The sequence below is a fragment of the Asparagus officinalis genome, chromosome 5 (assembly GCF_001876935.1).
Source record: "Asparagus officinalis chromosome 5, Aspof.V1, whole genome shotgun sequence".
Classification (NCBI taxonomy): Eukaryota; Viridiplantae; Streptophyta; class Magnoliopsida; order Asparagales; family Asparagaceae; genus Asparagus; species Asparagus officinalis.
In genome coordinates this window covers 785,137-799,878 of record NC_033798.1, presented here as the reverse complement: position 1 = coordinate 799,878, position 14,742 = coordinate 785,137, and the positions used below count along the sequence as shown (strand labels likewise).

The 14,742-nt window shown below is 34.2% G+C and overlaps 3 protein-coding genes across 4 annotated transcripts; 2 read left to right on the top strand and 1 right to left on the bottom strand.

Annotated features, from left to right (window-relative positions):
• LOC109843538 (probable steroid-binding protein 3) lies at positions 4,940–8,507 on the top strand. The gene is made up of 2 exons (XM_020412474.1): positions 4,940–5,213; positions 7,869–8,507. The coding sequence occupies exons 1-2, from the start codon at positions 5,044–5,046 to the stop codon at positions 8,230–8,232; spliced, it is 534 nt and encodes a 177-aa protein (XP_020268063.1). The 5' UTR covers positions 4,940–5,043; the 3' UTR covers positions 8,233–8,507.
• Positions 9,529–10,584, top strand: LOC109842750. Its single transcript, XM_020411626.1, has 2 exons — positions 9,529–9,937; positions 10,075–10,584. Exons 1-2 carry the CDS (start codon positions 9,626–9,628, stop codon positions 10,468–10,470), a joined length of 708 nt encoding a protein of 235 aa, XP_020267215.1. The 5' UTR covers positions 9,529–9,625; the 3' UTR covers positions 10,471–10,584.
• LOC109842751 (CBS domain-containing protein CBSX3, mitochondrial-like) lies at positions 10,722–14,071 on the bottom strand. Of its 2 annotated transcripts, none has more exons than XM_020411627.1 (6): positions 13,931–14,071; positions 12,465–12,733; positions 12,274–12,355; positions 11,382–11,455; positions 11,160–11,220; positions 10,722–11,067 (listed from the first exon to the last, which is right to left on the bottom strand). In XM_020411627.1, the coding sequence occupies exons 2-6, from the start codon at positions 12,726–12,728 to the stop codon at positions 10,925–10,927; spliced, it is 624 nt and encodes a 207-aa protein (XP_020267216.1). In that variant the 5' UTR covers positions 12,729–12,733; positions 13,931–14,071; the 3' UTR covers positions 10,722–10,924. The 2 variants fall into 2 exon arrangements, with proteins under 2 accessions (XP_020267216.1, XP_020267217.1); XM_020411628.1 differs by having other exon boundaries at positions 12,465–12,753; positions 13,931–14,013.

The following is a 14,742-nucleotide window of genomic DNA, read 5'->3' as shown; positions in this document are numbered from 1 at the left end:
AACCACAAAAGGCTGAAAATTGGCAAAGAAAAGAGTAAATATTTAATATTCTTTTATTAAGATATATAAATTTAAGTTTCAGTTTAAATAAATTTAAGTTTCAGTTTAAAGTTTATCATCCCTTTTCAGCATCTAAAAGTAGTCTAAATTGATGCTGGTAAAAAATAACAATTACGATAGATTAAAACTATCTAGTTAAGGAATAAAAATTTTAAAAATATATGACAGATTAAAATTTAATATTACTGGATAAATTTAAGGAACTACATATAATTTTAGTAATAACATTTATTGATAGAAGACTAAATTACATAAAACTAACAAAAGACTATAATATAATAAGTTAGCATTAATTGATTATAATGTATAAACATTCATTTCTAATGTTAATAATATTTATATAATAAAAAATATAAGAAATTTTGTATAGAGAAACTATCAGAAAGTTCAGAGATATCATTTAAAAAAATCAAGTTGATTTTATTTCAAATAGAGAAGTGAAGTATATAAACCTAAAATTCGAAAACATTCATGAATCACTTGAACAGACATTGACAAAAGGTATATCTAGCAAAGATCACCAATGAGTTCCCCTTGAAGAACATATTGAACAATTTCGTCCTAATCAAAAAAGCATTCTTCATGAAAGATATAAGAAAAATTAGTAAGTATTTATAAATTTTCATACTTTATTCTTGAAATACTAAAGGAATCATAAATTTAATACAAAATTACATATAAATAATCTTATATAGAAACTAAAGTAAAGTCATTGATCAGCTATGTTACGAGATATAATAAGCCAGATAAGATGAGGAAAATCACTATAATGGACAAAAGATATACACATGATAATTAGTTACAATAGCATAAGTAAAAAAAATTTAAAATTGATATTTTTCTTTTTCCTATATGGCGGTATGAACCTACAAGTAAATTTATTTGGGGATATGACTACCAATAAAGGATCAATTTTTAAAGATACGATTAAAGATAAGTACATAATAGCACTGTCAGATTTCAAGATCTTTAAATATAAAAGTAACATATTTTACTACTAAAATTCTTATTAAAGGTTACTAAACATAAAATTCACATTATATCTATCTCAAATTTGTAGAGAAAATATACATTTATCGTAAATTATGTTAACAATATATACCAACACAAAGATACAACTTATTTAAGAAATAAAAGAATGGTAAGTAAACCAAGCAAACATCCATATAACACAATAAAGAAAAAAATATTATACTTTAAAGCTAATATGCATGGCTTATTCAGAGCAGACTGCTAAAATAGAAGCATATCCATCAAGGCTCTTTACAAATACAATACAAATTTAAACTATTGATATATGCAATCATCACAATATTAAAGAGGTATGGTCTTATAAGACCTACTTTAAAATTTACATAATTAAACTTAAAAATACTCTACCAATATACGGACACACTATTGAACCTATAATATAAAGATAACTAGCATTTACAATAAAGTTAAGCTGTGATTCTAGCTTGCAAATGCTACAAAAAGAATGTTGGATAGAGATGTTAATAAGAATGTCCAAATAATAAATATCACAGAATCACTAAATGAGGTAATACCAAGGTTGAGTAATATCCCGTCTTCATGAAATAAACATATCAAGATTAAATATTAACATTATAATCCAAGGTAATTTGATAACGAAAAATATAATTATTTAGTTCAGATCATTGTGGAAAATAACACAAATAAAGTAAAAGTAATATTATTTAACACAACAGAAACTTTTATTGGATGCACACCAGAAGAATTATAGAGAAAAAAAGATAACTCCTAACCTTATTTAAAAAATAAACTTGAAACACAAAATTTTCATATATATGAAATTAAAATATAGTCTCATTGAACACAAAAATAATCAAAGTTTATATTTCTAAAATTTCTGTTGAACATAAAAAATGAAATCAACTTTTTTGTGAAGTAAGAGGAGAAGACAAAACATGAGCGAGGTTAGGGACAAATAATAGCACAAGAAATCCAGCTCGAGTCTGATGTTACAATCAATACAGACGATGAAGACACAACTCTAGAATTGCAGGGGAAAAATATAAAGGTGGAGAAGGATTGATCTTAAGTCAAAAAACAGAAAGAATAAAAGATTTATTTTATGAATATTTTATAAAATAGTTTAATTTTATGAAAATTTTATAAAATAGTTTAATTTTTTGAGTAATACCAGGAATCTTTCGAAAGGATTTTCATAAACTCTTTTAAATGTTTTTATATGGTTATGTGGATGCTTTTATCATATAAAATATACTAGAGTTAACATTAATCTTTAGTTTATGGTTTTTTTCTGAAGCCTGTCAATTAATTAGCAACAACTTCATATTCTCTTTAGTTTCAATATAGTTCACGTTTAATTAATCATCTTGGTTTTTAGCTTCAATTATTCATCTTTCTTTTATAACGTTATTTTTAAGTGTTTTTCACCTTTACAACATTATACTTTCAAGCTTGGTTTCATGTCGGTCCCAATCACATGAAAATTAAAATTGCCTTTAGATTACATTTGTTTTTTGTCCATTTAATGAGAATATTAGATGATATAAATATGAGTGAAATCACATCTAAAAGTTAATGTGAATATGAGTCAAACCACAACTAAAAGCTTAATGGACATATTGAAAGTAAATTCATATGTAAAATTCCTTTGCGAATTGAATGATCCCCCATCTTTTGAAGACTTTAAGATACTAATAAACAAAGATGTTGTACTAGATCAATGTGTTTACAACTCACAAATAGTAGATCACGTGAACACGATTTGGGTTGAAGGGAACAATGATCAATCCCACAAAAAACTTTATTTTTTATTTTATTCTATTTTTATCAATTTAAATAATCATGATATTCAATCACGTGTGTTGTACGTGCATCTCAACTAGTATATCCAAAAAACCCTGCAATAATATTATATTCTATTTCAATTTGTTTGTGAACTATCCAGCTGAATGTTTATTAGACTTCAAACTCTTGATTATGTAAATCCTAACCTATTGGATTCTAACTCTCTACATAAACTAGTGGGAATATGAATAAAATTGATTGGCTCCAAATTAATTTTACATGGTATCCGAGGAGGTTTCCCAAGTCTATAATCTCTCCTAATGACTCCAATCCTCAGGGACCGTCGAGGGGGACATCAGCTCTCCTTTCCCCTTAGGCGACTTCGACATCAATGACAAATCACCTCCACTTTCAAGTTACAGAGTCGCCTTTCATGGTCGGCGACTTCTTCGATCACATCTCGTGTTCTATCAGACAAAGTCAGCATCGTGTTTGTGATCATAGACAAACTTTACTTCGACGTATCTATGCTGCAGTTTGACGGGGAGTGTTAAGAATCAAATATATCGAATAACCTAGCAACAATATTATCTTCTTAATCGTTTTGTTATAAACTACCCAACTAAAAGTTGTTAGATCTTAACCTCTTGAATAAGTAACTAACCTATCGATCGTAATTCTTTATATAAACTAGTAGAAATATGAATAAAATTGTTTGGCTCCAAATTATTTTACGATAGTAGTTTGTCAAAATAGTAAATTTGTCAAACTAAGATTATAAACTAATATCAATTTTTTTTCCCCAGTAAATCCTAAGTTTAATAGCACTTGAATATCTTATAGTTTCACTCACTTTGAATCCAATTTAATATCTCTTTATTTGTTTGTCACGGAATTTACGCATCTTAAGTTTTTTAACGTTTTCTTATTAATACCCTCTATCGTGGTCTGTTTGGTACATTTCCGAAAAAAAGAAGAAATGGAAAACAGTGTTTGAAAACCCATTTTAAGACATTTCAGATGGTTTCCTGCATTTCTTTTATTTTGATTGTTTCACATTGGAATCAAAGAAATGGAAAACCCAACCGTCGTTTTAATAGTGATTTCAACATTTAAATATTGCCTTTTAATTCTACATTCTCATTTCTTGGGTTCGTTTAAACACAAAAAAAAAAAAAAAGAAAACAGAACTCAGCCTTCGTTTCAATAGTGATTTCAACATTTAAATATTACCTTTTAATCTTCAGCCGCCGTTTTAACAGTGTTTTGGGCAATAAAATATTGCCCCGATATGACATTTCCATCCTATTTCAGAAGGTTTTGGTCTGAAGTGGGTTTTATCCAAAATCTGGCGTGGCATCACCCTCATTTCTTTAAGGGGCTGTTTGGTTGTTTTCCGAAAAAAATCGGAAATGGAAATGTAGCTCTTGAAATGATTTCAAGACATTTCAAGACATTTCTTAGTTTTCATTTCTTTTGTTTGTTTCGCAAAGAAAAGATTCATTTTCAAAGCCAAGTCATACAAAAAGACAAAAAAAGCCTCCATAGTAACAGTGCTTTGATTTCTATTTCTTGTGTTTGTTTGAGAACAAGAAAAAGGAAATGAGAAATGTGGCATTTAAATATTTCATTTTATTCTTTTGAACTATTCAAACAGTGCTTTTATTAATTAACTATTCTCTGATGGGACATTTCCAAGTGTTTTCAGCCCAATTTGGGCTGAAAACACATTTCTTGAAAAATTAAGGTGGCAGCACATGTGTCACTTCATTTCTTGAAAATTAAAGACGAAGCAAACACATGAAATGGAAACCTCTTGAAATCAAAAACCTATGTGGCACATGAGAGTTTTCTTGAAAGGTGAAGTGGCGGGACATTTCTCATTTTTTTGAGCAAAACAAACAGCCCCTAAATCACACAACGAAACAAACTTATGATTTGAAAATCTCTTGAAACCAAAATCTGATGTGACACTATTAACATTTCCCCAAATCTCACGTGGCGCCCCATTTCCTTTTTTTTTTTTCGAACAAACAGCCCCTGAAAGTAAAATTTTAATAAGTGAAACTACAAGGTATTAAAATGCTATTTAGCCGAAATCTTAGCGTGGTCGCCAAAGCTAGAGAGCCTCTCTTCGCCAACTCCCTCCGGTACCAATTCCATTCTCTTCCAAAACCCTAACCCTGCGAAAAAACCCTAATCAAGATGAGCATCTACTCCGCTTTCACGGCGGCGATCGATTCATACCTCGGTCTATCTCCGACGCAGTTGGGTGACGTCACGCTTGAGGAGCTCAAGGTCTTTGATGGGTCCGACCCTAAGAAGCCGCTGCTGATGGCGATCAAGGGGAACATCTACGATGTCTCGAGGTCCAGGTATGCGATTCTCGAACCTCTAGATATAGCGAATTTGTCTTCTTTTTCCTTCTTTTTCCCTTTTGTTTTTCCTCCCCTTTTAAATTTGGTGATGCGTGGTTCGTGGTATTGATCTAACTATTAATAAATAGCTCGTAGATTGTATTCAAGTTAGTCCATTTAGTAGTAAAGATTACTCTTTTGGTATTTGATTTGTGAACTAATTGAAGTTTTGAAGCTGCATATTTGATTTGTTGGACTGTTAAGTGTGTATTTATGTTTTTGCATTTTAGTCCTTCACTATGAAGTTTCAGGATATGTGAGAAGATTTTGTTTTTGTATGAATACTTCTACTATATATGTCAGATTTGATACTTGAAGTAGTTTTTTTTGTCTTCTAATTTATTTTAAAGGCGAGTGACACTACTCCATTGGGAATTCTTTTCTAATTGTTGTTAATGAACATGTGTCTGTTGCTATTCGTTAGCTTCTATAATGTATGGAAGCATGTTTTTGTTGCTCTATTGTTGATTTCTCTGTATTGCGTATGTGTATCCTGGTGCACAATTTGATGATAAACGTGGTTTTAGTATCAATCAATTATATTATGCAGGTACATGTTTTTTGTTCACATTTGTTAGCCTTTATATTTTGTGAGACATGTTTTGTTGCTCCATTGTTGATTTCTATATGTGGTATTTGTAGAGTACGGTGCACAAATATGTTAAGGTAGTTTGTTGTTGTACCAAACAGTTATTGAACAATACGCGCAAAGACGCATGAATGTCTTAAGTGAATATATGCAAATAAATATGGGACACGGTAATATATAAACAAATTTCATTTTGAATATCGGTTGGTACGCAAATCGAATTCGAAATTCATCACTGACAGATGAAGCAAGATTTTGAATTCAAATACTGACAAATACACTGAATTTGAATGTAAATATCTTACAATTCGATTAGTTTCCACCCCTAATTATCTCAGTGAAAGATGATTTTGTGGAATGTTGATATTTCACGGGTTTCAGATCTATAAATATTGGAAGAATAACTCAAACAGCTAAATTTCTCTAATGGAAGCAGAAAACTGTAGTTCAAGGCCCAAAGAATGAATCAGTGTGCACTTTTGGATTTCTCATGATTTATTTAGTTTTACACTGACCATGAGGGTTTATGAGATTTAAGTTCCCTTCCTCTAGACCCTATCTTCACAAAAATGGGGTCTTAGAAGTTTACTTAATGTTAACGAGACTTATCATCACACGCAATTACCATAGGGCTAATGGTAATTTGTTCATATTAGGGATGTAGATTGATACAAATAATTTAGTCCTGATCCAAATGTGTTTTATCAAATATGGGTATCCTTATTCTGTTCTTTTGGAATATCGATACGCATTGGATAGTTGTAAAGCATTTGGCGCATCTCAATAGATCTTTGGATATCTGGATACATATTCAATATACAGGAACATGCTGCTCCATATAACTTAAGTTTATTAATTTTGAAGGCATAACACGTGTTTCCTTCTAAACTTTATTTATACTCAATAAGATTTCTTTCCATCATATCTTGTCTGAGTTTGTTATCAAATATAGATAGTGAGTTCAATATAGATAGTTTGCTATCAAATATGGATCGTGAGTTCAATATTCATACCCGCATGAGAGAAAAAAGAAATTCGAACACAGCAATGCCAATATCTGCTCCATGGCCACTCTCTTTACACCTTCATATCCACATGGGGCAAAAAGATCAAGCCCAGCAGTACTGATATATGCTCCACATATACTCTCTTTACACCTTCAGATCGCACTTCTCTCGTTTTTGTTTTCTCTCGCGAGTTCTTTAGACAAGCTGTCATGTTTCCAAGGAAGCTTTACGTATATGTGATACAGTAATTTATCTAAATTCCTTGATGCCACTGTGTTCTTAATCTTGGACTTTGATTAATGAAAGTGTTCAAATGTATCTACCAAACTTCAAAGAGAAGGCAAAAGAGCAAGAAGTTAACCATCTGAAATGCAAATTTAACATTTTCTTTGCTCTTTGTTTAGATATTGTGCATGTTTATGTGCTACTTTTACTTGATAGTTTATTTTGATGCCTTATATTCTTGTAGTTTGTCAGTCAAGTAGGTTATTTCTTTGTCAAGGGTCATTATCTTCTCATTTATTAAGTATTCCAGTTGATCTATGGAAAAGAAATCGAATCTCAGGACTAAATTGAGGCATTGATTCGTCACATTTTGATTCTAATTGAGTATAATAATTAGGTGTTTTCCATTAATACTAGCTGTTAATGAAGTTTGCCATAACCGCCATCTGGTTCGAACCTGTCACAAGCATTTACTAGTCAACATGGTTATATACCTTTCTTAAAAATAAATACTTAGCTTACTACCCTCTAAAAGCTTGCAGTCAGTCCACGGGGGAAAAAATCCTTTAGATCCCTGTATAAAATTCATGTAGGAAGGAAGGATAACGTGACGCAGTGAAGGATAACATCAGTTATCAGTGCAATCGGTATACAATATTAGTGCAATCAGAACACTTTATCAAGTACCAGCTTTAAAATGTGTGGCAACGTCACTTTCTCCTTTATCCCTATAGAATTTTTTGCCAAGGTCCACATCTCTAAGTTGATCTTTCTGGTATTTTTCTCTTGTAGGATGTTCTATGGACCTGGTGGACCTTATGCCTTATTTGCGGGGAGGGATGCAAGCCGAGCTCTAGCACTCATGTCCTTTGATCCAAACGACCTCACTGGAAACCTCGAAGGTTTAAGCTCATCAGAGTTGGAAGTTTTGCAAGACTGGGAATACAAATTCATGGAGAAGTATGTTAAGGTCGGCCAACTTGTTTCTGATGAAACTGACGTTAAGGAAGTTGATCCAAGCAAGGAGGAAACTGAAGGGCTGCACTCTTCCGAAAGAGACGCCGAGGTTGCTAAAACGAAAAACAACAATATTAATCAAAGCCATGACGAAACTGAAGAGGTCCAGGCTTCAGAGAAAGGTACAGATGAGAGCTAAATAAAAGAAGAAAACACTGCAACACCTCTGTCTATGCTGTATTGAGATTTGAGAGTATGTGATCTTGTAATTAACCTATGACATAATTTGCAACCATAGCACTTTTGGTTGGAAATATAGTAAGGCCGTGTATATTATGATGTTGAGCACTGAGACATCTCATCCATAGTGGGTTTGTCTCTGGCGCTATGTGATTCCCATTGGTTTTGCATGATGCTGATCCTTAGGTGTTGAGTGTACTTGGTTCGTAATCAAAATATGGTGGTTTATGTTGATTTGGAGATTCAATTTCTGATATTGACATCCATATTCGATAGGGTAGGATGTGGAAACATATACCTTTTAGGGATGAACAAATTTTCAAAACAGCCTTAAAAAAAATTTATTTTTCAAAATCGACCTGATTTTTTTTTTATTTTATCAAAATCGACCAACTTTGTACCACGTGGGCTTAATGAAGTTCTTAAACAGTCGGGGTTGGTAACCCCGACTGTTTAGGAGGGTGTTAAATTCTAATTAGAACCCTTAAACCCGAAATTATTATGTCCTAAACAGTTAGGGTTGGCAATCTCGACTGTTTAGGAACGTCATTAAGCCAACGTGATAAAAAGTGGGTCGATTTTGATAAATAAAAAAAACGGGTCGATTTTGAAAAATAAAAAACATTTTGGGGCTGTTTTGAAAAATTCCTTTTTAAGGGATTTTTTGCTTATAAACCCGAAGTTGTAGTTCTGTTTACCAAAAACACAAACCCCCCAGTTCTATATGTTCACTAAGCCCAAAACGCTAAGATTGTTTACCTTCAAACCCAAAATACAGAACAAAAAGCATATAACTGCATACTAGGAAGTGTATAGCTAGATTCTATAGGTGTTTATCTACGCATTACAGCCTGTATAACTACATACTTGGGATTTACAGCCGCATACCGTAGGATGTATATCTACATATCCAATTGTATATAGCTATGTACCATGTGTTCTATATTTTGGGTTTAAAGGTAAACAAACCTAGTATTTTGAGTCTAGATTGGTTTTTTCGTATGTGGAAGCGCAACTTTGGGTTTATAAGCAAAATCCTCCCACGAGGCGAGGCACGTGGCCCTCACACTTCCCCGCGTGTTTCTCTCGTGCAACCACGAGCGATTCTCATCCCGGCCCCACCCCTTCACGATCCGTCCAACTGATGCGGTCCACGTAAGCTTTCGCATGAGCCACGTCGGATGAATGTCTGTTTCTTTCCAACCTCCTGCTTTGTGTAGGATTCAGTTGTGAAATCTAAAAGGTCGACAATTTTTCATATAAATTAATAAGAAGCACAATTAAGATTGAGAGAGAGAGAGAGAGAGGGAGGGGGATTCTAAAGTATTGAACTCACAATTATTTGTCAATGCATGGAGGCCCTGTCAACATTTTTGGGCTCGAGCAATGTTATTACAGGATTCAACACAAGTGCTCTCAATGATCATAGTAAGACTCGTCCATGTTGTTTGATGATGAAGATGAAGGGCATGATGAAGATGGACAGTTCGACGATTAACGGTTCGTCCTCTTCGACGTCGAGCACGTGTCCGTTGAATCAGAATCAAGCAGCGGCAGCGACAGCAGCAGCGACGGGTGTGTTTGATTATAAGAAGAAGAAGAAGAAGAAAGATTCTGTCAGTGCAGAGGAGATGGATCACTGGATCAGAGATTCCATTGGTGAGGTATGAGAATTTTTTTTTTTTTCATGAAAATACCCAATTAATGTTTGAAGTTGACAGAACAGGTAATTTTAGCTCTTGATGAAAACCTATGCATGAATTAATCAGTTTGTTTAACTTTTGTTCCTTTCTCTTCTCAGATTGTGAAGAACATCAGGGAAACCCCAGTACTAGTAGAAATCTCCTCTCAGGGACCCTCTTCGATCCCTCAGCTACACGCAACCGAAGCCTCCCCTGAGAACTGGCCTCTCATCAAAAACAAATGGAACCGAACCGATTCGACACCCGACGGTCTCATGCTAATCGAACAACTCAATCACAGCAGCAACGACGACGACGATGAGAGTGACATCAAGAATCAGACATGGGGTCTGGCCGTCCAAGGCCGAGGCTTGGGCTGTGCTCCTTCCTGCTACATTCTCAACACCTGCAGGGTGAGGTCATCGTCGGGATTCTGCACGTATTTTTGTTTGATAAGAGCAAAATGCTCCGGGGGGAGCTTAGGTAGGCAGGTCGATAGAGCCTGGCTGCACTGATTCAGTGGAAGAAATGTTAGCAGAGTCTCATCAGGATGGATAATATCTCTCTGATCAGTTTCGCATTGGATTGTAAAACTATTCCATCAATGAAGTGTAAATTTTTGCAGGATACTCTCCCTCCTACATGTAGATTTTTATACCCATAACAATACACCTTGCCTCATTTCAGCCAACATAAGATTGCATGATTGCAATAAACATCTCCGCTAAAACCAGAAAATACATATATCTGAACAGACACAAGGGGCTTGAAATCACAGTAGCCATAACAACGCATCTTATTAGCAACTTCAACCGCCTTCGGTTACACACGATACAGCTCCAGAAAGCATACAAACACTAATAAAGAAAGCGACCACAACATTATTTACACATGCTCATACTGGTTCAAGAGGGGCTGAACTCTCGCCGTTCCATAAGCCACTCTATTATTTCTTTTCGACATCATCATTCAGTAACCACCCTGTATAAAAGCATTGAGCCGATTAAGCTCCTCGCGATGCTCTCTCACCACCGCACGAACAACATCGCCAATGGACACCATGCCAACCATACCCGTTGTGTCAATCACGGGGATGTGCCTGATACGGTTATCTGCCAGTATCGACAACTGGATGTTTAGAAACAATCTCCTGAAATTTAAGGATAAACCCAAATTAAAATAAATGGCATCGTCATTCATTAACCTGTCATCAGTTGCATTGCCTGGAGAGCTTTGGTTTCTGGTGTGACGGTGATCAGCTTATTCTGTTGAATGAAGTCAAAATGATCATTCCACAAAGAACAAAGTTAACCATTAACTACTATCCTATCCTTCTTAACCAATCGTTCAACTATGAACATAACAAATTAAGAGAAAAAAATCTTGTCAAAACCCCATATTTAAAAAACAAGCAGTTCACGCATACCTCCTCAGTCATGATGTCCCCGACCTTGGTTGACTTAGATGATCTTCCTTGTACGATAATTTTCCTGAGATAATCTGAAATATAAAAGAAAATATTTGATTTTGACTTTGTAGGACACAAAAAAGAATATACCATAGCTTGAAGTGTTCTAGGGATAGAAAAATAAGGTCCTCTAATTCTTCAGCTTAAGTTCAGAAAACTGCATTGTTCCATATCCCTTCGGTTCTGTAACTTCTGCTTCAGTAGTTTCCCATGATTCAATTAGTTAATCAATCAATAACAATTTTAGGTAACAAAATATTCCATAAACGGAATATCACTTATTTACCCCCTCTATGTTCACTTATATGACCGTGTACAAGATCGCCCTTCGCCCCATTTTAAATAACATCTATTTCATTTCTGAGACCAAAACTTGATCTCAAGTAAATGATTCCTGAAATAAATAAAAAAATCATGACCATACGATTAATAAGTTTTAGTTTTGCACGAGAAGTTACACGACATCCGTACATGAGCGTGAAAAACAATTGAGAGGCATCTTCAGCTTGTTTTCTCTATACCATCTACTTAGCTGAACCGAGGCCAGAATGATAATGAGAAATTTGTTCATAAACTTTTTTGTCATGATGGTTATTTACATGGCATTTACATGAAAATATATACTAATGGATGATGGAACAAATATTTATTGATAATTGCAAAACAGTTGATAGCTTGAACCACTCAAAATACTCGCAATTATTCTAAGAAACAGGTCAACCATCTACATCATTAATTTGTAAGAAAGTAACGATAGAACAAAATAAAATTTTAGATTCTACGCACATACGCCCACATTTGAGACTACTATGCAGCAGTTAAAATCAATTGTGAGATGTACTATTATTACCTCTCTCAGTAATGATTCCAGCAATGGCTTTGTCTCCTCCAGATTTCACCACCACCAAAGCACCAACATTGTGTTGAGTCATCTGATATTACCACCAATCTTATTAGGAAAAGCTCAAGCAGAAACTATTCATGTAAAGATCTACTACTTCATCAGAAAGAGAATTCAATTGAGAGAGAAGAAGTACATACCGATTTGACTGCATCATAAACAGAGTCTTCGGTAGTGCACCAAAGCCAGGAACCATCAGCACTTTTACCTTTCGATTTCAAAACGTCCGAAACTCTGGTGCTTTCGAATCCGTGCTCTTCGAGCTGTTGGGCAGAAGATACCGATGACTCGGAGCGTGAAAAGATAACTGGTTGCGTTGCCGGACTTAGGACACAAACATGTTGAAGAACAGCACGTCTAAGAACATTTCCATGCACTCGGATTGCTTGCATGGCACCTTGCATTGTTTCTGAAAGAGAACATACCCACCTATACATTAGACTATGTTTGCATCATTTGCGTTAAATGAGAAAGATTAGTCATTTGTAAATTTTAAATGACACGATCAACTAAATCAAAGATTCATCTTTTGTTAAGGGAAAATGTTTTTGGCACCTTACGAGAAATTTTTTGAAATTAACTTTAAAATCTTAAGAAGGATATCATAGTCAGACCCACTTCATGTTATTGTTATTTTTCGCCCTCTTAAGCCTCTTATGAAAACATAAACAACATTTCTTACCATAAGATATACTTTTTTATGCATCATAGGAAAAATGAAAATAAACCAACCCCTACCTAGAATGAAGTTTTTTTTGTTAACTTCATATCAAATAAGCCGTAATACAAAATATGGTCAGTTGACTTTGATTTTAAGCAATTGACTTTGATTTCTAATTTAAGCATTCTCCCTAAAAAGAACAACCAAAACAAAGCAAATTTTTGCATCAATTAGAGGACCAAGCATCTGAAGTCAACTAAGCCTACATTACTTTCCCATCTTTATGATGTTATTGAGGCCTCTCAAAGTCCCTTCCGCTGCATCAAAAAACTTCGAGCCCTTCTCTCACCGGGCTTATGCTTTGTTAATCCGCTTATGCGGCTAGTGGTATTTGAACCTGGACTGCTCTAGTGCCAACAAGTCAAAGCTTCTTCCGCACCAAAACTCTGAAATTGTGGTGAGGGTTCAAGGTCATAATTTCCCTCTAACGGGACCTGACGAGGATTATGTGCCCCATGATCTAGCAACTGACGACTACATGGTTGCTTAAATTTGTCAAATTTCTCTTTTCTTTTCGACAGCAGACAGAATTAAAACCCGAAGAAACACTTGAATGGCCATAGTTGTCAACAATTTTTTTTTTTTTTTGGGAAACGGTTGTGATTAATATGTCAATCACCTCCTTCCCTTTTTTATTGTTCCTTTCAATATATAAGTAAGTTCTCATTGCATACTTTCAAAGAACATTAGCATAATCATCACTGAAAGAAGCTACTAAATTAACAGAAGCTCCACATAAAAGCCATGACTACTAATTTCAGTAACAAATTTCAAAACAACTGTATAATCTACTGAATATCATCTCAAAACTGGATCTTTTTGCCCCCCACAGCATCAAAATCAGAACTTGAACTTGAAAATATTGTCAGGGAAGAAAGGGATTACCAGTGGAGTAGGTGGCGGCTTCAAAGTTGATGCAAACCCTAGTTCTCTTCCTCTGCCTACTCGCTCATTACACTTGTGTTTACCCTTTAAGCATATAATAATATAAGGTTATCAAATAATTAAAGTTTAGGACAAAATTTGGAAACAAACCAATTTGGAAACTTATTTATAAACAAGGACCTATTCTCAACTTATTTGCCAAAACTAACATTGAAACTAGGTCGGCTTTGACGGAAAAAAAATACTAAACTTCACTGGACTTCAAATCCTGTGAAGTTTTTTACATAACAAAACTTTACGGGAGTTGAAGTCCTGTGAATTTTAGGACAAAACCGACCTAGTTTTAGCCACATGGCTGACTGAGTCGGTTTTGACAAATAAGATGTAAATATGTCCTTTTTTATAAATAAGTTTCAAAAGGTGTTTGGTTTCAAAATTTGTCCTTAAAGTTTAAGCATATAATAATGTAAGGTTATCACATAATTAAAGTTTAAGCATATAATAATATAAGGTTATCACATTATTAAAGTAAAGTCGATGGTTTTCTTTGGCCTGGTTCTAATTAGATAAGATACGTGGGCCCCACAACTGTTGATGTTCCCTTGTCCTTCCGTGTGGAAGCAGCCACCGACTCCGTTAAAACCGCATCAACCCCGGAAATATATATTAAATATTAAATAAATAAATACAGGAAACCAAATAGCCCCTAAGAATTTTATGCTTTTGATCAAAATAAATATAATTGTTTTCTTGATCTCCTAAGCAATTACCTTTTCCCTCAACTTGTTTATTAAGGGTCCTTTTGGTTAGAA

Bases quoted from the DNA above. Each gene is read 5' to 3' on its own strand.
- LOC109842751 (XM_020411627.1), bottom strand. From the start codon at position 12,728: ATGCAAGGTGCCATGCAAGCAATCCGAGTGCATGGAAATGTTCTTAGA. The intron at 12,356-12,464 runs GTATGTACTTCT...TGGTAATATCAG, and splicing joins TTTATGATGCAGTCAAATCG to ATGACTCAACACAATGTTGG. The intron at 11,456-12,273 runs GTAATAATAGTA...TTTATATTTCAG, and splicing joins TGGAATCATTACTGAGAGAG to ATTATCTCAGGAAAATTATC.
- LOC109842750 (XM_020411626.1), top strand. From the start codon at position 9,626: ATGGAGGCCCTGTCAACATTTTTGGGCTCGAGCAATGTTATTACAGGA. The intron at 9,938-10,074 runs GTATGAGAATTT...TTCTCTTCTCAG, and splicing joins TCAGAGATTCCATTGGTGAG to ATTGTGAAGAACATCAGGGA.
- LOC109843538 (XM_020412474.1), top strand. From the start codon at position 5,044: ATGAGCATCTACTCCGCTTTCACGGCGGCGATCGATTCATACCTCGGT. The intron at 5,214-7,868 runs GTATGCGATTCT...TTTCTCTTGTAG, and splicing joins TACGATGTCTCGAGGTCCAG to GATGTTCTATGGACCTGGTG.